The sequence below is a fragment of the Crinia signifera genome, chromosome 4 (genome assembly GCF_055691185.1).
Source record: "Crinia signifera chromosome 4, ASM5569118v1, whole genome shotgun sequence".
NCBI lineage: Eukaryota > Metazoa > Chordata > Amphibia > Anura > Myobatrachidae > Crinia > Crinia signifera.
In genome coordinates this window covers 86,556,406-86,579,341 of record NC_139220.1, presented here as the reverse complement: position 1 = coordinate 86,579,341, position 22,936 = coordinate 86,556,406, and the positions used below count along the sequence as shown (strand labels likewise).

The 22,936-nt window shown below is 42.5% G+C and overlaps 1 protein-coding gene across 1 annotated transcript in view; it reads left to right on the top strand.

The window, feature by feature from the left end:
* Positions 1-10,373, top strand: part of NDFIP1 (Nedd4 family interacting protein 1) — a 59,909-nt gene extending 49,536 nt beyond the window's left edge. The window contains exons 6-8 of the mRNA XM_083181932.1: positions 1,671-1,737; positions 4,603-4,708; positions 7,864-10,373. Of these exons, the coding sequence (XP_083038058.1) occupies positions 1,671-1,737; positions 4,603-4,706 (171 nt within the window). The 3' untranslated portion in view covers positions 4,707-4,708; positions 7,864-10,373. The remainder of the gene's footprint in view (positions 1-1,670; positions 1,738-4,602; positions 4,709-7,863) is intronic.
* Positions 10,374-22,936: the final 12,563 nt, after the last annotated feature.

Genomic DNA, 22,936 nt, shown 5'->3' with positions numbered 1-22,936 from the left:
GGACTGGGGAGTGCAATTTACAGCAGAGACTGAAGAGTCAGGGCCGCCACTTCAAGCTGCTGGCACCACTGCCAAAGGTCAGTGGCGCACGCAGGGGGGGGGGGGTTCTGAGTACCCAGAAACCCCCCAGGAGTCTAAGGGCCCTAGCTGAGGGTCCCCTCTTTCCATGAGTACAAGAATTAAAAAATTTGGCCCTTGGAAACCGGAGATATCTGACTTCAAAGCAGTGGTCCCCATCCAAGCCTGTTAATTGCTATTCCCAGTCAGATATTTCAGGTTCTATCTGACTTAGAGTTTTTCTCAGGGTATATTCCAAAAGTTGGGTCTCTCCCCCTTTGATGGACACTAGAAGCTTGTCTCTACTGTTCCCAGAACCAGAGATATCAGCCTTCCAGCAGCTGGTTACTGCTCCAGCTCCACACACCTGGTATGTAGTTGGCAGATTGCTCTGCCTCCTGAACTCTGATCCCCTAGTCCCCAATACCATTTGGTAGGTGGGATTCTCTAGTTTTTAATTCCATTAAAAGCTAATAAATCTAGTTCAGGGAACTGGAGAGATCTGCAGTCAAGCAAGCTGTCCTCCCACCAGAAAATTAGGAATAATAAGCCCACTCCACTATACACCCCTTAAACATCCTCTACCACCCTGGAAATTATGTATCAGGACCCCTTCATTCAGCCCAATGCCCCCTTCTCCCACCATCTGTGTAGTAAAGGGGTAATTAGTGGAAATTACTGATCCAGGCCCTACATGCTGAGCGGTTTATATAATACCCCCTACCACCCGCGGGACATCACAGCTACCCCTACCGCTGCGTTTGCCCCAGAAGGTGCATCGGGGATTAGAAAGGAGGGGGAGCTGGAGGAACCTGATACGGGAGACTTATCTTCTCACAAGCCCGCAGCAACAGCGGAGTAGAAGACTGGGGAGGGCACCCCCCGTACTTTGCAGGATCTGCATCGGTTCTGTTGAGTCTGTAAATTTTTCAGAATTTAACACTGAGCTGATGAGGCAGAGTATAAATGTACCAGTTTAGCAAATTCCGGCCTTGTTGCAGTTTCATTTTCAGGACTTAAGTGGTTGTTTTACCCTCATATTCTATTCTGTTTGTATAGGAGAAAACTCATGTTGACCTTTTGACCTAATACTTGTGTTGACCTTCCGACCCTATCAACCTTAGCCATGTTGATCTATTTCATGCATGGACCTAAGCCTTTAGTGGTGGATCTAATGAATGTTGACCCTATGACCCATACCCAGTAAATAAAGACAGTTGCATCAGGGAACAGGACACGGAAAGTTCTAATGGCGCAACAGTTAAATTGCTCTGTCGAGCACCATCTAGTGGCAGCTGCAGGTAACAAAAACCAAATAGAATCACCCATTAATAAATATTAGACGAGCTTTCCTTCAGAAGCAATCACATGGTCATGTCTGCTCTCTAGTGGTGACAATGTAGATGGCACGAATTCCTGTTCAATTTTCTGTGTTTTGTAACGTTATGTCTCAGTCCAAGGACCATGCTGTAATAGGTACATAGTAAAGTGTGTATGATATCACTTGTATCTACCAATAATGTAGAAGTACACTTGCAGTTTTACATCAATATTGCGTGTATTGCTTTACATTACATGAATGTGGTGATAAGTTACTTTTCTGCTATTTTCAGTTTTCTACCTACTTCCCCGGATACTTTGATGGGCAGTATTGGCTCTGGTGGGTGTTCCTGGTATTGGGTAAGTACAAATCACTTAAAGTGAATTATGAAGATTTTTTTTAAATCTGACTGAAGCTGGCAACTCACAGAAATATTTATCTATCCGATCTCTCTGGTGGGAACAAAAGTCTGGTAATGTATGGGAGCAAATGACCATTAACCATTTGCTCCCAAGTGCTGGAAACACTCAAACTGATTGATCGGGTAAATATGTGGAATCGCATGTTTTAATCTAATATCTCTGAACGACCATTGTCTACATTCCAGTGTTTGGGAGCAAATGGACGATTGTTGTTCTCAGCAGACAGATAAATGAAATGGTTTCTACACTTCACAGACTGGCAGTACAAGCACATGACAAGTAGAGACAGCATCTTAGTGTCAGTCATGTTCTTGGGGAGTTGCATGGTGGGAGTAGTAGCAATTCCAGGCAAAATTACTGTCATAGGCCAGGAAGCAATACATATAATAATTGTGTAAGATCTGTCCCGTCTCTTCAATAAGCTCACAGTTGAGGCCTATGGGGTGCCTGGGCCACTTAAAATAGGAGAGCCCTGGTGGAGGTGGGGAATATATCTCCCAACATGACCCATTCCAGGAGGGACATGAGCTCTCCACCTGGACTTCACTCTTCATATATAATTGGTGTCACCGGTAAACTATATAATTGATAAGAAAGGTTTCAACATCGGTGAATGCAATCATAATGTAAGAAGAAATATCAGGTAGAGCGCATTTGGTGCCTCCTGGAATGGGTCATGTTTGGATGTTTGGATGTATAGATTGTGTAGGCTCTATTAATGATGTATATTAGATGTAAGGGGGGTAGGCAATCTACTGCTGCTATTTCCGATGGGGGAAATAGCGGCGGCTCAAGAACTGGCCCGACTTTAGAAGCTGTCGAGCCCGTTCTGCTGATAACGGCTGTGGATTGTCGCGATCCTGGCTGCAGGTCGCCAATCCACGGCTGTTTTCGCGGCCACGCCCCATTTGCGGCGATCGGAAGTTGGGACATTGAATCGTTCTGCAGTTGATCAGACCGCAAATGGACCAGGATCACGACAGCCGTGATCCCGGATTGCATACCCCCCTTAAACTAATAGGGAAAACTTTGAACCCTGCATCACTTAAAGCCGCTGCGCCCCCCCCCCCCCCCAATCTCTCCTCTGGTCTGGTAACTCCATCGGTAGCTCATAAACCTGATACTCCTGTGTTTCTGCCTGCACTGCATACTGTCAGCTAGGGTCAGCCAGTGATGTTGGTGCCCTCCAGCACAGGCACAGTATGCCCTGCACGCTATCTTAATCCGGCTATGCTCGCAGTGGAATGCCCGATAGCACATCCAAAAAACTGACATTGCCAGGAAGAGGTGGACTGGCCCATGGTTATGTATGAAAGCTGGAAGGCATTATACTAGTAGGAATAAATGTGGCCACCATACTCATGGTCTATGGCGGACCCTTCACTATACCTGTGAAGATACATAGAGTAACCAAACTGAAAATAAATCCTACCAATTGGAGCCTGGTCCACCACTATCTGCTATCGTTGGGTGCATGTTATCTGGCATTTAGTCACATGATATGGATATGCACCACTTGAGGATTAATGGTCTATATACATCTTCTTCTAAACCTGTAGAGAAGTTTTCTAGTAAAAAATGAAATAAAATAATGTTTCTTACAGTGTACTTTTGTTGTCCAATATCCTGACACCCAAGATTTTTTTTTTTACTGGAATAACCAATCTAATTCCGGCATGAAATTTAAACAATAACTTCCCACACTGTGATTGCCTTGCACAGCTTAATATGGAGTACAATATGGCATAGTTCTCTATTAACCAATTTAGTTCATGAACCTGTTTTTATGTGTAATGTTTGTTCTACACGCTACGTTTCTGTATGTGGTAGTCTTTGATAACACACAAGAACACTACTTCTGTTAATCCCTATTATTGGTCTGGCCAATCTGTGGCTCTCCAGCTATTGTAAAACTACCCATCCCAGCATGCCCTGCCACAATTTAGCATTCCCTAATAGCAAAACTGTAGCAGGGATGCTATCACAACAGCAGAAGAACCACAGGTTGGTCAGGCATGCGCGTCCCCACTCACCAGGTATACAGATATGATGAGTGTATCCATCTGTATGTCTATAAAGTGTGTGAATAGGGGCAATGCTTCTGTTCCTATCAACAAGCTGTCAGTCACTGTATTGATTGGGAGGCGGAGCCTCCACATTCCAAGAAGAAACTGTCCCACCTGGCCATCGGCCCCTCGGGCATTTGTCAGAAGTGCCAGCTGGCAAGTCCGTCCCTGCAATAGAGTTCTCCTCACCACCACGGTAGTAATACGGCTGATGACCAGATATTTAATTACATTTGCTTTTCCCCATTTTATGACCCAACTAGAATAAAAATATATTTAAATGACGAATCAGTATGGTGAGCTGAAGATTGGGTTGCCTTCTAACCCCAACATTGCATACATGTGATGACCGGCCTGGTCATATAAATGTGACCACATTCTGCTGCACAGGGAAGGGTAAAGCACTCTATGCTGTGCACAGTGGGGCTGATTCACATTTGGTAAAAAGGAGCAACTTGCCTATCTTGGTGGCAACATTGCATCACAGAGAGCTCTAGATTTGGGAACGGTCTATCCTAGCTGAACTGAAAATGGCGGAGTAAAAATAAAACTGTTGGAATGTATCATGCAGACCACCAGATAAATGTATTTGCACCTCTTGTTTGTCCAGAAAGTTAATCTAGTTTTTACCTTTCTCAGCTTTGAATCCGTCCCAGCGTGACCATATTAAATATTAAATACCGATGTGCTCCGAGACATTTTGTAGTAATCTCTTCTACCTGTTGATTTCTTCCAGGATTCCTTCTGTTTCTTAGAGGATTCATTAATTATGCAAAGGTTCGGAAGATGCCAGAAAACTTTTCCACTCTCCCCAGAACTCGGGTTCTCTTTATTTATTAAAGGTAAGTAGGCGATTGAGGTTTGTTACTGTATCCTGTGTTGCAGTATTACCACTCTAACCAACCAAGTTGTACCCAGGTTTTACACGGCAAGATCATTTTTTCCACATTAAGAAAGGAATTTAATGGTTTCTGGGTGCCCAACGGTAATATTCAATTGTTTTACTGGTTTGTATGAGCACCACCCAAATGCTGCACCCAGAAGCCCGATTTTGGGAGGATGACTTCTCCGCCACCCCATGTGCGTGTGGGCAGAACTAATACACATCTGAAGTATATTGCTTGTCAGGTGCCCATTACATATGGATGCCCAAAAGCTATTCAAATCCCTCCTAAGCCTTCACAAATATTCTCCCACTCTGTGCCATTAGAACATACAAAGGTGACTTCTTCCCTTGATTTAAAATAAATTAGGTCCTTTTGTTTGCAACAGACTTAATTAAAAGTATATATTGTATTTTTAAATTTTGCCAGGATGTTTTTAATTCAAAATGACTAATGTACCATCAATGTGCATAGATACAACACAGCTATATGTCACCAGTCTACCTCAATGTACATGTGAGCCCTGCTTATGGCAAAGATTGGTGGAGGTACAAAACGGGATGAGGGCATCATTTACATAGTATAACCTATATGACGAAATCTCGTACATTTAAAAACACCAACAAAAAAGTGTTAATTTCTGTTAAATTGATATCACTTCAGAGCTGGTAGTGCAATTTAGCAGGTAATAGAAGTAGATGGGACAGTGTCCTGACCATTAACTGGATCTTTCCTAAATAAGAGCTAAAATGTCTTATACTACTGCCACATTCTACCTGACAGACCACAAGGAAAGCCATGTTGGTAGCTCCAAGTCCATCCAGTGTCCTGCTGATGGGAATTATGACCCGTCTCTCCCCATTGGGATATGACCATTTGGTCTACAGCATGATGGTCGACAGTCATTAGGTCGACATGGGAAAAGGTTGACATGGGTCTAGGTTGACATAGGAAACGGTTGACATGGTTCTAGTTCAACAGGTCGTTAGTTCGACAGGTCATTAGTTCGCCAATGTCTAGGTCGACAGTCAAAAGGTCGACATGGGGTTTTCCACTGTTTTTTGAGCCGACATGTGCCGACAGGCGGTATTTCATGCCCTACCATCCACTAGGGCGTGATGGGAGAATACAATAGTGTGCCGAGCGATGCGAGGGGATGCGGTGCACTTGAAACTGTGTCCATGTCAACTGTATTGACATTCAGGTAAAAAAAACTATGAAAAACCCCATGTCGACCTTTTGACGGTCGACCTACACATTGTCGAACTAATGACCTTTCCGCCTAGAAACATGTCGACCTTTTCCCATGTCGACCTAATGACTGTCTACCATCATGCTGTAGACCAAATTATCCCAACCCTCCCCATTAGCCCTCCTACAGATAATGTAAGTCCAACATTTTCTATCTAATGCCACCATTCACTACTAGTATTCTAGCCTAGAACCTCCCAGTTACTAATAACACTGAAAAATTATCAGGCTTTAAAAGTATGTAATGGCACAGTTATATTGCACTCACTTGCATCTACATATATAGACTTAGGGGGGTATTCAATGGGAGGGAGGAATTATGGCTGCAGGTGAATGTGGGGATTTGGGCTGCTGTCCTGATCCTGACAGATGGCAAGTCTTGTGAGATGTTGATGCAGTATCCTACTAGACCTCTCTAAAGGCCCCCATACATTAGGCCGACTTGTCCTAGGGACAAGTCGGACCCAATTTACCTGCGAGCCGCCCGGCAGCTCCCCGGGAGGCTCACATACAATTTGGCACTTGATGTGCCATTTTTTACATGGGATAAATCGCATGCGATTTATCCCATGTAAAAAAAAACCTGGGGAGCTGCAGGGCGGTGAGGAGTAGTGGGGGCGGGCAGCGGCGGCGGTGGTGGGGGCGGGCAGCGGTGGTCGGTGGGGGCGGGCAGCGGGTGCGGTGAGCGCTGCTGACCTGGCCGGGCAGTGTACTTACACATAGCAGCAGCGGGGACGGGACGCGTAGTGGCGGCTATTAGATTTTTAAAATACTTGTCAAATGACCGGCCGCTCTCTGATTGGCCGGAGAGCTCTCAGCCAATCAGAGAGCGGCCGGTCATTTGACAAGTATTTTAAAAATCTAATAGCCACCACTACGCGTCCCGTCCCCGCTGCTGCTATGTGTAAGTACACTGCCCGGCCAGGTCAGTCAGCAGCACTCGCCGGCGCTCAGGGACCCGCTGCCCGCCCCACTGCTCCCCCGGTGTCTGCATGCATATGCCTGTCAGGTGGCGGGCATATGCATACAGGGAGGTCGGACGTGATCGTATGTACAGACCGTCCGACCTCCCTGATCCGGTCCGATGCGCACGGGACCGCGTATCGGATCGGATCAGATATCACACACCTACGATTTTGGGCCGATTTCACCCGATTATCGGCACAAAGTGCCGAAATCGGATGAAATCGTCCCAAAATCGCATAGTGTATGGGGGCCTTTAGCTACATTCCGCACCACCACTTGAACAGCCCATGGGCAGGCCTTGACCTGTGTCCACCAGCTAGTGGTGAGGTGGTTTGGAGACATTGTTTTTTCACTGTATACTTACTAAAGCCTGAGAAAACATTGCTGATTATCTATTCTGCGCTTATGTACTAAGGACTGTGTATGCATGTATCGAAGGTATACTTCTGGGGGTTCTAGCACCAGCATTCATTATGCTTATAAAATTTACTTTGAGAAACATATAAAACCTTTTGCTCAGCAAAATATTTACTCATTTACCTTCATTTGAAATAAGTTGCAAAATCAATAAATGATATTGAATTTAAGTTATGTGCAGCTTCAATGTACAGAAAGCAACCTTTAGTGCTCAACAATCTGTTTTTGGAAGAATTGATTGTGTTTGGCTGAGCTTATGTTGCCGGCTATCATGTCGCACACAACCCAAGCCATGCTTCTTATTACTTTTGGTTTCACTATAAATAGACTGTCTCCGGAACATGGTGTGCTGTCACATTCTATGACATCAGTGCCGTGTACCTTAGCAGAAAATGAGGCGCATCCTGGAGAACTTACGCAACATGCAGGAAATCTGTACTATTCTGGTTGTGACTTTCCATATCCTTCTTTCCTTACAGTGTTTGTGTCGGTCTTCCTGCCTCCACACAAATCCTGTACATATATGGACAGACAGCAAGGATACCTGCAGGAAGAGACTCCGTGATTCAACACCATGGGAGAAAAAAAAATAAAGAATGAATTTAGGAATGAAATAAAAGTCCTGAAAAACAACAAATACAATTACCCTTTGAAGATGAAAATAAGCATTTTTGTTTGTTTTTAGGTGTAAAATTTGAATAGTTCTTGAAGAATTCTGTTATTATTATCCTGGAATCATTAGTGGCTACTGTTTAAATCAAAGCTATCGCAATCAAGTTTGTGAAGTACTAATTAAGCCTTATATATTGTTTGTAAAACAAAACCTAAAAAGAACATTGATCTGCACTTCTTCTGCCAGAAGAGAGCAGTCATGCTTCACCTTGTTTTTCCATGCTCCGACTGCCGCACAGATGTTTTTGTGTATTGTGTTGTGTACTGCTTCTGGGAAAAATATGTAAATGTAAATGCTTCAGACGTTGCTATGTACTCCTTTTCTCTTATTCTTGCTATATATTTTTCTTAATGTCCTCTCAGAAAGGAAGGAAGTTTGGTATTCAGGAATCTAAAAAAATAGAAAACCGTTTTATGTTTCAGTCTATTGTACAAGTACACTGAAACTTATTATGTTACTTTTATTTCATTTTACCTGTCTGCCGCACCGTTTATGAGAATGCAGCCTATCAACTATGGCCTAGTTCCTAGTGTATTATTGATAGATATGTTTCAGATGCCTTCTCTGTGTACATGGCACAGGATCACCGTACAACATGCTACATGAATAGGTTGGGAAATGCTGGATGTGTTGTGTGTAGAGCAGGGGTCCTTAAACTATTTTTCTCTGGGACCCCATCATACAATAGAAATAATGACAGGACCCCAGCAAGTTACTGCAGAAGGTAATCACATCACATGTGTAGGCAGCAGACAGCACATACATGGCAGCATTGTGGAGGCACAAACTGATGTGAGGAGTCTAAAATAACAGACAATTCAACAGGTTTTTCAGACTTCTTGAATCAGTAACTGAGATTAGAAAAGTCATCAGCCTGATGGTCAGCAACATGGAGTCGCAACCCAATGCTGAGAAGGCCGGGACCCACTTTGGGGTCAGGACTCACAGTTTGAGAACCACTGGTGTATAGATTTGGGATTGTCCGATGAAGTGTTGCCACTTCTACATGTCTCAGCAAGCTCATTGATGAATTATAGGTTCTTCTCGTCTATTAGACAATGCCAGGGAGCTAATGTGTTACAGCGGTTTACTGAACAACACAATACTAGACCAAATATGATAGTTATATTTTGTTTAGTGTTTCAGCTGGATTTAATTTCCCCTGGCTAAATAAACCTAGCCCCTTAACTCCGCTTTATAATGTTTTTACAATTCTAGTGGAGGACGGCAGTTCCCTTACTATCTACAGTACTTACCTCCTGGGCATGTTTATGGTAAGTACCTCCTGCGAGATATAAGGGGTGCGGTCTGATGAAAGGATGTTTCCCTGGCAGTTGTAGCAGCATCTGTTTCCGATGAAGAGAAGATCACATGATGGTCACTATACATTTGGTTCTGCACTGTGAATACTATTCCTGAGTTTGCACTTTTGTTGTTAAGCTGTACTGATACACATATCTGATCTAACAGGCTAGTTAAGAAGTGGCCATTATCTGTCAGGTTATTGTGCAAAAGATTAGTTTCCATCTTGAACACAACTCATCCAAATCCCCATGCAACACCTACATCACCTCTGACTGCCATAATAATCTATAAGCTTAGTTATTTATATTTTCCCATCATATCCTGTAAAGTGAGAGGTTGAACTTGTCCCAGTGTGCACGTGTGATTTATATGCAGTGTACACAGCCATTATATCCATTGTATGGGCTGAGCCCATTATTCGTGGATTCACAGGTGTGTTTGTAGCGTATAAAATTCACTGGGAACAGGTACCCTTTATTTATTAATGTTTTATTTTTAATACAGTGACTACATATTGCACAGCTTTACAGTGAATATTTCACGTTTAGTCCCTGCCCCAGTGGAGCTGACAATCTGTATTTCAGACAACTCAACCATAGTAGGGTAAATTCATCTTTCATGTGTGAAGTGTGGGAGGAAACTCACGCCAGCGTGGGTAGAACGAACCAACTCCACATTTGTTGGAATCGATCCCATGACCCCAGCATTGTGAGAAAGCAATGCTATCCACTGTGACACTGCGCCACCCCATAAGATAGGAGCCATCAGGTTTTCTAATATATTTTGATAAGCTGCATTCTCATAACCATTGATTTGGTCCACAAAGCTGTTGTCTCTGCTGTATATATAGAGATAAATATTACATTATGATTCATGTTAAGATGGGCTCTTCTTTAGCATCATTTTCATTGAACTTAATTCTTAAAAAACTTTCAGCAATGATTTCTTAGCATCTTAGTCAGGAATACTAAATAAATGGTTCCCATCCAAGCAATGGGCAGTAGTAACTTATTTGTGTATGTGTCTCTTTGTGTAATAATATAAGTGATTCCATTGTGTACCAGGGAAATGACTGGCATTGTACAGGTGATCACTTCTCCCTCCAGAATGTCTTCAGCCTGCACTGTGACTTGGTGCGGGCCAGTCACCTAATAACTAGTAGCTGGATGTATTTTTCTTTCTTTTAATATGGGTTAGGCTGTCTGTTGTGGACTGGGTGGGGGCTAATACATAGCATACTCAAACTTTCTTGTGCTTTTAAAGTGTATAAGCAAAACATGCATTTTGTGTAGACTGATATGCACCTTTATTTGCCAACTGGCAATTCACAAAATTTTACTATGTTAAAAGTGTAAATCGTTGTACGCGGATGACCTATTGGTCGGGTTGGCGAACCCTCAGGAAAAACTCCCGGTTATTGCCGAGATAATAAGTGTGTTCGGGGAATACTCGGGACTAAGAATGAACTGGACTAAATCCCATCTTCTGCAGTTGAGCAATAATAACCTAGGTGAATCGCGGATTGACACTCGGCTGCAAATAGTTGATAGGTTTAAGTACTTGGGGATTTGGGTAGCAAGGGCTCCATGGGATTTTATTCAGGATAATATTGTGCCGTTTATGGAAGAATTGAGGATTAAATGTAGATGTTGGGCTAGGCTTCGAATTTCCCAAATGGGTCGAGTGAACCTAGTAAAAATGGTCATATTGCCTAAATATACATATATAATTCAGCAATCACCAGTATTTATCAGGGACGAATATTTCAGGAAAATAAATAACTTGGTGTCATCACTAATATGGCGGGATAAGAGGCCAAGAGTCAGATTGGAGATCCTTTGCAGGGATGCGGGTAAAGGGGGCCTTGCCCTGCCAGATTTTAAGACCTATTATATGGCTGCACAAACGGTCCATCTTTGCACGTGGATCCGACATGCGGAAGCCTCAAAGGAATTGTTACACCTTATTGAAACTGTGGACCCAGGTTTCACACCCCTGCAGAGATTAATGGTGAAGGGGCTTCCCCGCAAAACTCCTCCAATAATTATACAGGCCATTAAAGTCTGGAAGTGGGTGGGTAAAATAAGTAAGGCGGAAGGATTTGATCCTGATACGCCAGTGTTATCTATACAGACAGTTAAGGCCATACAAGAACAACAAGGAAGAAGGGTATGGAGTGAATATGGGATAGAAAATTTGGGACAGCTCTATTCTGAGGGAACTTTGAAGTCTTTTGCTCAGCTACAAACTGAATATGAGATCCCTAGAGAAATGTTTTTTAGGTTTTTACAACTTAGGAGTGCCCTGAACCAATTTAGTAGTGGCATAAGGGTGTATATTGCGGAGTCGCCAGGTAAAAAATTTATTAAACTACTAGGACCCGGTAAGCGACTATCCAAACTGTACAAGTTTTTACATTCATTTGCCCAAATGGAAGAATTGGAGGGGGTACGGGATAAATGGATTGGGGATATGCCACGGTTGGAGGAGCAAAGTTGGAAAGGGGCTCTTTCTGCCATTAATTCAGCTACTAATTCTATAAGGGTACGGCAGGTACAGTTTAACATAATCCATCGGATATATATTACCCCTGTGAAATTAAAAAGATTTAATGGGACAAAAACCGATAACTGCCCCAAATGTGGGGAGGGTGAGGCGGCTTTCTGGCACCTACTATGGAGGTGTCAAAGGGTCGCCAGCTTTTGGGACAAGGTAATTCAAATTATGGTTCAGTTAGGCATCCCTAGAAGCCAACTTAATGAAGTGAACCTACTCCTAGGGGTCTGGAGGGAGGGCGCAATGTCACGAGATATGACGCAAATGGTCAGGAATTTAGCCGCCTTAGCTAAAGTTATTGTAGCCAGACATTGGATGGCAGTTAACGGTCCAGAGGTGGTTGAATGGGTGAATTTGGTAAACTCCACTCATGATCATGAAAAATTTATATATGCATCGCGTGGGATTTGTCAGAAATTTCAAAAAGTATGGGGACACTGGCAAAGTTCAATACACTATAAAGTAACAAAAGGCAATTAACAAGGGGAAGAGAAAGGAGAAAGAGGGGGGAAAAGAAAAGAAAAAAAAAAAATAGGAGTTAGGGGCAGAATACGTCAGAGTGGAGAGGGACAGAAGGGAGAGAGTAAGGAGAAATGTATAAAATAACAATATAGTGTGAATCACGATGTGTGTAATAATATATTGAAGGAGCAATCAAGCGGATAGAATTATTATTTGTTTAGGTATTACATGTGTTTAAAATATGGGAGTTATACAGTTTGGAAGTTCACTAAAGAGCAAGGTATAGTAGGAGAATAAAAATAAGGGAAAAAAAGGGGGAAGGGAAAAAATTGATTGTTATTCTCTTTGGTTATTTGTATTTTTTTAGTGGGTGTGTGGGAATGGTTGGAGGGGAGAGGGTGGGATGGGGTTCTTTGGGGGGAGGGGGGAATGGGTTGGGCCCACAATGTTACGTGATATGGTCTATATATTATAATGACACAAGTGGAGATATACTGCACAGATTGATATGGCACACAAATGTGGGACGATATATGTCTCACTCTTAGCTTAGTGTTTTTTTTTTTTTTTTTTTTTTTTTTTTTTTTTTTTTTTTCTCTTTTCTTTCTCTTTTTCTCTTTTTTTTGGTCTCCCTTCATTCTCTCTTCCGATTCATTAAAATAAAATAAAAGGCTTATCTCTGTATATAAGCATAGGGTGCAGAAAGAGTGCTAGCATTTGGGCAACAGGTAGTTTTACTAATGTGGGGCGACGGAGCGGGGGTGGGGGGGCGGGGGGGGTAAACGCAGGAACGTGTTTGTTATGTATTGTTGTGTTTTGTAATGTTATAAATATGTATATGAAAAATCCAATGAAAATATATGTATTCTTTTTGTATATATGTCGTATGATGGAAAATATAAATAAAGACTTAATTAAAAAAAAAAAGTGTAAATATAGCAGAACATTAATAAATGTCACTTATGTAGCAATTCTGAGTGTATACTTATTAATGTGTGTAACGTCTGCAAGACTGGATTGGACTTAAATCTCCCATCTTTTATGGATCCAAATGACCAACCCCCTTTCTTTCCTAATTGCCAATCTTTCCAGTAAGTGTGTGTGTGTGTGTGTGTGTGTGTGTGTGTGTGTGTGTGTGTGTGTGTGTGTGTGTGTGTGTGTGTGTGAGAGTGTGTGATTGACCTATCTATTACTCACAGAATGTAGGGGTTTATGACCTCTTTGGTCCATGTAGAATCTTGGCAAAATAAGACAATTCTACATCTTCCTCCATTATGGATGAGCATTCACTTGGGGATTTATTCCATGAGAATCAATAGGAGCACACTGATTGGTCAGTTCACAGCAATTCACTTGCTCTGACCAAGCATAAATGGCTTCTGTCTGGTGGGATTCAACCTTTGATTCATGGAGTCATTGTTCTATGTATAAAGTGGTTTATCTAATACAGCAACCTTATTATGGCATAACATTGATCTTACATTGTGGCAAAACTTCCAAGATCTGTCTTGCCCATGTGTTTCTGGCAGTTGTAGTGGATTGTAACATGCTAATACCAGTGATGGCTCCTACTTGCATTTTTCAGGGGGGCTGCCGTTAGCTTCTGCTGCTCGGTCCTACAGGACGCTTCATCTGTTGTGCCGCCAGTGCACCGAATCCATTGACATGCATGCGCGCTAGCCGCAATATCGAGAAAAAAATTCTCACATGTGCACATGGATGTGCATGGACTTCTATGGGCTGTATCCTGCACAGCCCATAGAGGATAACGGCTGGTGGGGGTGAAACTGTGCACAATCACGCCCATGTCCCTTCCCTGCAACTTCTAAGGACTGTCATCTGTAGCCCTAGAAGCAGAGCTGAGCTGGCAGAAAGGCTTCCCATTGGCAGTTCTATCACCACCTAGTATGTGATTAGCAGATAATTCTTCCAATAAGAAGCCTCTGTGCAATCTCTAGGCTAGTTGGTGGTGGTGCAGCTCCCTTGGTAAAAACCACCATTGGCTACTACTAGTAATTTCATGTGCCATTTTAATACAGTATATTATAGTGAAGTTGGAACCAGGGTAATGCAATGCTGTAAGTCAGTGAGATGATTGGCTGCTGATCATTTTTATAGAGCTTCAATTGTCTTACTCCAATGAAAGTAGCTGATTTTCCTCTGATCTGTAATTTATAACACATGTCAGTGGAAAAATCTATTAGGTATACCATTTTACAGCCTTGACCCAGGATCAGCACTAAACTAAGGTCAAAAGTTACTTAAGGGCATGGTCTCAGAGGGTTGATATTGAAATCCCAGCACTCACTATCCCGACCGTCTCAACAGTCAAAATCCTGATAGATCCCAGGATTTTAACACCACGCCCCCCCTCCCTAAGCCTAGTCATAACCCCCCCCCCCCCCTTTCCCATGCTGAATAGCGCTAACTTCATACCCCCTGCTCCCAGGTGACCTTTCCATATAAAAGTCAGCATTGCATTCAATTTTCACAATCCATACAGTTTTGAACCTTCCAGTCCAATGGGTGACCTCAAACTGGCGAAGCCACTTTAGCTGCCACGGTCCCTTCTGCCATCCACACCTATGTCATGCCATTTGGGGCTTCTACCTGCTATTCCTTTGTTGTGCAACACTGTCAGAACTGGGATGACAGACATGATCAACAGCCTGAGGCTCAAAGGCCCTTCGAAAAAGCTGCATATGCAGTAAAACACGTTAGTGCCACCACCAATTCTGGACCACCATATTTGTTCCAGTGACTAGTCCGAACCAGTCCTGGACCTTTTCCTCTTAGCCTCTCTGTTGATATTTCTCTTCTTACATGTGACCTCTGACACTGTGATTGCAAGCCTTAAGAAGGAGGGTACGCCAGCCCAATTGCCCGGTATTCCATCACAAAGGAGTCTTTTTCTTTCTCCCACTGCATGGTGTCCCATTGGAGGATGGGCCTATTACTTGCAAACTCACTATTCTACCATCCAGAGGACAACTGTGAAAGTATATTGATTCTGAGGAATACAAATTTGGTCAATTCCCATCAGGACACTATCTAGGAATGGACATTGGCAAACTTCAACTCGACTCAGTCTTGGACGGGTGACTATTGCACACTGCTATTTTTTGAATTGATCATATTTAAAATGTATTTGTGCTTTAATTGCATTCACATTATTTATTAAATGTTTTATTGCTTCACTTGGCACCTGGTCATTTAGCGCAGTTACACTTTTTATGTATTTTTTCTTGCTTTTTTACAGAGGCCTGATGTTCCCTTTTTAGTAACCGCTAAATTGGCTGGCTGAGAGAGCTTTCTCAGCCAATCCGCAGTCGCCCAGACATTTGAATAGGATTTTTCAATTCTCCCGCCTCTCTCCCCGGCCACCACACCAGTATATTTTTGGATTGTAGGAGGAAACAAGAGTAAACCCACGCAAGCACTGGGAGAATATACAAACTCCGCACAGTTACGGCCATGGCAATTCATATATTGTTAGGGGCTGCTATTGAAATGTGCAGTTTTAATATTCGGACTGTTTGATGGGAAGGGATGCCGGCAGTCAGAATATGACATCGGTATCCTGAGTGGTGGACACAAGCCTGGCACCAGAATCCTGAGTGGTGGCACCCCGAACAGAAGTATGGTAGGGTTAGCATTAGGCTGAGGTGGGTTGGGGTTTTAGGGTTTGGCTGTGGGGGGTTAGACTGCGGTTGGGAGGTATGTATACTTATCCAGATTCTTGTCCGTATTCCCTCCTTAGAGATCTAATTAGTAAGCATGGGGTAGTCGATCATATTTGCAGGAGGTGAACTGTGTATTTGGGAGACCTTCCAAATAATTCACTAACATACACGGAAAAGCTGAGCTTAAGGCACCGGTGGCAACACAGAACTATTGTTATTGAGCCTATTGGAATGGTGGCCACAATAGCGCAGTGGATGTGAACGTATCTAACCAGGATGCTGGGTTTATTGGTGCTGCAGGTAAAGGTTAATAGCAGTGGTATCAAACCTAGGGATTGCATTTAATAGGTGTAAGTAGCTTATTAGGTCACTCCCTGCAGACACTGGGTCCATGGGCCTTATTCTGGTTCACTCCTTCTGGCAAATTCCTTCTTAGATGGACAAAACCATGTCTACTGCAGGTGGGGCAGAAGTTACTTGTGCAGAGAGAATTCGATTTGGGTGGGGTTTTACTTCAAAGTGAGATCTATATTGCAGTGTAAAAATAAAGCAGCCAGTATTTACCCTGCACAGAAACAAAATAACTCACCCAAATCTATTTCTCTCTGCACATTTTACATCTGCCCCCCTGCAGTGCACATGGTTTTATCCATCTAAGAAGGAATTTTCCAGAAGGAGTGAACCAGAATAAGGCCCCTAGTTTGTAATAGAGACCACACAGAGTGAGTACCTGTCCTTCTTACTCTCCTAACACACCAGCCCGTCAGCTCCTACCTGTCCTTTTTCAAATCCAAAAAAAACAAAATAATCAGGCGCAAGTTTAACTGATCATTTAGACAATATATTGTCGACCTTCCCCTTGTCGACCTAGTGACCGTATTCCTTGGTTTAGGCAACTTCCTTTTCCATAGATGTCCAGTTTGTCCTTTCACAATGAACACTACACGTAGGTAACTTTACATTTCCTGGACTTGATCAAAGTACATTATAGCTGCACTGAATTGTCACTGTTCATCTCTGATCTTTAGGAACTTGCACAGCATACAGCCGAATAGTTCACTCTATCCAGAACAACATTAACATACATGGTTCAGGGGCCAGAACACCGCTTCAAAGCAACAATGGTCCATCAATCTTGGGCTGAATACTGAGCGCCCATTGCATGTATGGTACTCACACACACACACACACACACACACACACACCCACAAACACACCCTCCTCTGTGCTGTCCAAGTATGCTTGTATAATGCTTACAACGGTTACATAGGCAAGGCTTGTTATTGTGAGATATGAACCCTGGAACACACCTCTACTTCTCGGCTTTTTGTTCTTCACCAGTACAAAATGAATAACAATTTGATCTCTTTGCAGCTCCCCGGATGTCTCCTGCGCCCCGCCTAGTGAGAATGTGTTGTTTTGGTTTGCACAGGCAGGGTATCTTTTACACCTGCAGGCTGTGTTTGCTCAGAGAAGCCGCTAAAGTTCACACAGGTTGTCGTACAACAAAATTCTTATGGGAATCAATTGAGCAATTTGAATCCTATGTTTTATTAATTGTATTTGTCTTCCTGCTCGGTTTGTGTCTTGTGTATTTTTGGTATCTCAATTGAAAGAGTTCAGGAAACTGCACCTACTTATGATTACTATGGCTGAGCAGATGATGTCATGTATGACACCTTCTCCAGACTGGCTAGTGGAACATTTCTCTGTAGCTGCTTGTATTATGACTCTGAATTATAGACACCACAGGATTCATTTAGAGTTGGGTTCAAATCCAGCAAATGTTAATTATTACAGCTTTCGCTGAAGTACACAAAGGGGAAATTAATTAAAATCAGGGGTAGCCATCTCCAGTCCTTGATCGGTACCAACATTTTAATGTTTTCCAGGTCTCCTCATAGAATCACAAATTAAGTAATTAGCTCCACCTGTGGATAATTTAAAACGTGTCAGTGAGTAATGAGTACACCTGTGCACCTGCCGGGTGACCTGGAAAATGTGAACTGTTGATAGCTCTCAAAGACTGGAGTTTGCTACCACTGATTTAACCCTTTGAGAGCCAACACCTATGAGGAGATGTTCAAATGATCTGCTAAAAATGCCAGCGTCCCTCTTATTTGTTATATAAATTCAAATAAAAAATGTGTAAAAATATAAAGATTGTTACCTATATAAGGTAAACATTACTGGTCATTATGATGAATACAAATGTATGCTTGGCAATTTTCACACCAATTTTGACAAATTAATTTGACTCCCAAAGTGTTAAATAGTGCAATTTAAGATCTTCCCATTTAGAAATGTACCCCTTTAGCATGATAAGGTCTTGCCAAGGTTTAACATTCCACCTTCTATTTGGCTGAATGTCCTCATACTTGCATGGTCTCCTGGATGATTCGGGAGACTCCCTGTTCCCCTTGATGCACTCTTTTGTGGGGTGTGGTATGGGACCCCATCAGTCGGGATCCCGACAGTCATTATCCCGACTGGCCAGAGTCAGACAGCATGGTGAGTGCAAAAAAGCCCCTTGCGGGCTCGCCACGCTGCGGGCACGGTGGCTCGCTATGCGAGCCACCTATTCTATTCTCCCTCTATGGGGGTCGTGGACCCCCACGAGGGAAAATAGCGAGTGGCCGTCGGGCACCCGACTGTCGGCGTTTTGACAGTCGGGATCCCGACATCGGGTAAATGATTGTCGTTATCCCGACTGTCGGGAACCCGTCTGGCACCCCTTTTGTGTCCCCTCAGTTCATAGTGAAGTGGGCAAGATGGGGAGCTTAACCAGGAATCATGGGTCTCTATAGCGGGGGTTGGGACTAAAATAACATGATACCAATCATTTTATGCCTGCTTCTTCACCATGGACTCTTGATTCATAGTATTGTGCGGTGACAGGGGTGGGATCTTACGATGCCAAGAGAAGCCACTAAAAGTATGTATACTTAAAGCCCCATACATACTATATGAGATAGTAAAATATATCTCACAGAGGGGCCATTCTGAGCAAAATCTTTTACTATTTAGTCTCGTGTGTATACACAATATTGTTAACAACATGCATCATAAGGAGGTCCTTGTTAACCACAGCCCTGCTGTTACTCCCCTCCCCACTGGCATCGGCAAGTGTGTATGCATTTGTCAAGGCCTGGACCCCGCCGAAGCCAATATTGGCATTGGCGGGGATTTTCAGGTGTGTATGGGGCTTAACTCTAAGTGATTCCCCATAAGTGTAATAATATAAATAATAATTATCATCATCATTTATATAGTACTTTTTCACCAATAGTAAGGCACTTTAAAGACATCAAGTACAATTCACATAATATATAGATTTTTAGTAATATAGCAATAGATAAGCCACACAGGCATAATAACAAAAGACGACTATTTAGAAGACTATTTATATTGTAGTAAGTGTGCCAATAGATGATGAAAGACATTCCAGATTGGTGGTGCTAGACACACCCCTTTGACGACGCACCCCCTAATAAAATGTGCTGTACACGCCTATGAACATATAATATGACGGAAGATAAGAAATATTTGGCCAATCGGTTAAAGTATCAGGGGTAGGGTTAAGATATTAGGGTTAGTTTAGGGTTTGGGTTGGGGTATTTTGGATGGGTGTGGTGTAACTGATCCCAACATTCAATATTCCGACATCGACTGTTGGCCAGTCATCCGGCCCCCGTTATGGACCAGGTATAAAGTAGGTTTAGTGTTTTTGGTTAGGGTATGGCTTTAACACTGAATTTATACTTTTAGATTTTTAAGTGCATGTCTTTGCCTTTTATGACTTTGCTCTGTAGCTGCCATACTCTCTTGACTACTTCTATTGAGCATTAACACTAAGCAATGTTACAAATGATATACAGTAGCTCATTCTGGCCCGTCTATGTAATATTGTTTGTAATATCGCTTAGTGTGTATGCTTAATATAGTAAAGGATGCGTGCTCCGCAGGTCATTAACTATGTTCTCCGTCATCTGTACGTGCAACTTAATTTGACTGAATCAACGACTGCATGTTCCGAGCGGGGATGCAGTGATGTCACTGCATGATATCATTAACAATATTGTTCAGTGTGTATGCACTGTATCGTTCACCGGGAGTTCAAGGGGATATAGTTGACGATATCGCTCATGGAGTGAGTGAGTACCCAGCTTTAGAGCATAAATAACCCTTCCCTCTGGTGCATCTACATTGTTTGTTATCTTTGTGTCTAAAAAGTCCTGCTCTTCCTTCCTACTGTATTTGTACTGATTTCACCTGCGACTTACTCAACCATTTTTTATTTACACAAAAAGTATATTGCCCAGCGCTAGCTATTCAGCAAAAGTTGGCAATTAAACAATTATATAACTTTAACTGACTGCTGCTGTTTTGTGGGGGGTTGCTCACACTCCCCAAAGACAGATACTAAACAAAAAACACAACAAAAACTGTGCAAAAGTTAAAGTAAGTAGATCAATAAAACATTTAATATGAAAAATAATAAAATAAATGCATACATATACACTCACGCTGTCAAAAATTGGCCTTATTGAACAACTGGATAAGCTACCGTTATAGTAAACATAAACTAAAATCAGAATTAATAATAAACCAATTGGTTCCTGGTGACTTTTTGCGTAGCAACAGTTAAGGTGTTATTTGCTGTTAGTACTTAGTAGTGGCATGAGCATTCATTTGCTTAATTTTAGCAGGTCTGTGTTAGTATGTCAAGCAAAAGACATGTCCTGCATTTTAGCTGTCATATGTTGGTAATAAATGTCCGCTCTTTGAACCAAAGCAAAGCAGATGTCCCATATGCAGGGTCTAGTGATGGATGAGGAATTCTCAAATATTTAGCAAGTGAACTGTGATGCCAGTTGGGGGCAAATTGAAGAAGCTCAACGCATTTCCCCGGCTATAGAACTCTGGCTTCCTCAAGAACAAATGAATGTTTCTATGGGCGCGCCTACTATTTTTGTGGGCACGCCCATGAAACGCCAGGGGTCCAACCCGGCATGCTTTCCATCCGTCAATCAGGCTGTGAGCGCCATGTCAAGGACTCAATTGGCCAAAGGCACTTGCAGCGGGGCCATACACGTGCACATTACCAACAATGCACATGCGCAGTGGCCAGACCATTGTCCAGTGTCCGTATTCGGACCTGGCTGAATAGGTCTGAATTGGCCCCAAAGTGCCTGCTGTAATCGCAGGGTAGCATCTAATGGTGGACTATAAACTAGTTTTCTAGTTGTATTTTGTGTGGCATAAAAATATAGGTATAATCTTACATAACATGACCTGGCTGAGGTCCATCCCATAGACTACAAGCAGCACCACTGGTAGCCACATGAACCTTTGATGTCTGTGGCTAAATGACGAAGAACCACCCCAGCTATTTTTTCCCTTTGCAATGCAAATAGGATTTGGATTTTCAGTAGTGTATAAATTGGTTGCACACCAAGGATCTAGACTCATTGTAAGGAATGTCAAAGCACTGCTCATGTAGGTGCAAGATAAAATTGCTTTTAACAACTTCACTACTTTCATCCTTGTGTTGAAACAGCTCTGTTTCTTTGAAATGCTTAAGTCAAGCATGCCATCCTTGGAGTAATAGGTTTAAGGAGGACTTCACAGGAGTGTTGTTGCTACAGTCCCCATGAGGTATCTTGGTTTACTCGCCAGCAAAAGGATGTATGGTATAACCTGATGGTGTTCTCTAGAGAACCCTGATTGAATATTTGTCACTTCCCTGTGCTACATTCATGACTTCTGTACTCGTTACCAGGCAAAGTCACTGCAAATTAGACACGTGATTTAATCCAAGCAGACCTGAAATACATTGCTGGGGAATGTGGTGCTGCAGCGCTCATTAAAAGTAGATTGTAAAAAATTACATTTTCAATAAAAATGATTGATGAAAAAAAAAGTAGATTGTAAGCTCTTTATCTCAGATGCAAGGTAAAACAGTGAAGTGCGATCAATTTATAAATACTGACAACTTTCTGGATATTTGTCACAAGAATTAAGACAAATATATATATAAGAAAGGATCGGTGTAGAATGGTATAAAATCGGAGCTGGGTTTTGCTCCACGAGTAACTGTCATTTGATTCTTTGTTCTTAGTCCATGGTATGTTATGTAAGTGTAAAAGAAAATATATATCACAGCCTAGTACTTACATATAACACACATATAGCTTGGGGATATAGTGGATTATCTAGATCCCAAACATCTATTTACTTCAGTGAGAACTGTGATGTATTGCTCCTGTATCACACGTGATATTCCAATTGGGCGTGGTATATTAGGTATACAATGTCTAGGCCAGTGGTAGCCAACCCTAGCCCTCGAGAGCTACCAACATTTCACATTTTCCAGACAACCTAGCTGCTGCACAGCTGCACTTATTAATCACTGACACATTTTAAAAGATACACAGATAGAGCTAATTAGCTCACTTGTGATTCTGTGAGGAGACCTGCAAAACATGCACTGTTGGTAGCTCTCGAGGACTAGGGTTGGCTACCCCAGGTCTAGGCTAACACCAAAAGGCCAACAGTGACAAATGTTGACATGAGCAAAAGGTATAAACTGCAAAAACTCACAACTTGATAAAATGACATCAAATCGACAACAATTGAAGAATTTAAACTAACAATCACAGAAGGAAATAAGCTATCCAGCAATCCACTAGTATGGCATCCAATACACCTAAAACACTTTCCAGAGGACAACAGAGAGAAAAGAGAATGACTCTGTGGCTATGATCAGCAATGGGGCCCATCTCCCAAGTTTGGATAGACAGGGTTGCCTATCTTCCCGGAATGGCCGGAAGGCACCCGAAAATCAGGTCCCCCTCCTGGCCCCCTGGAAAG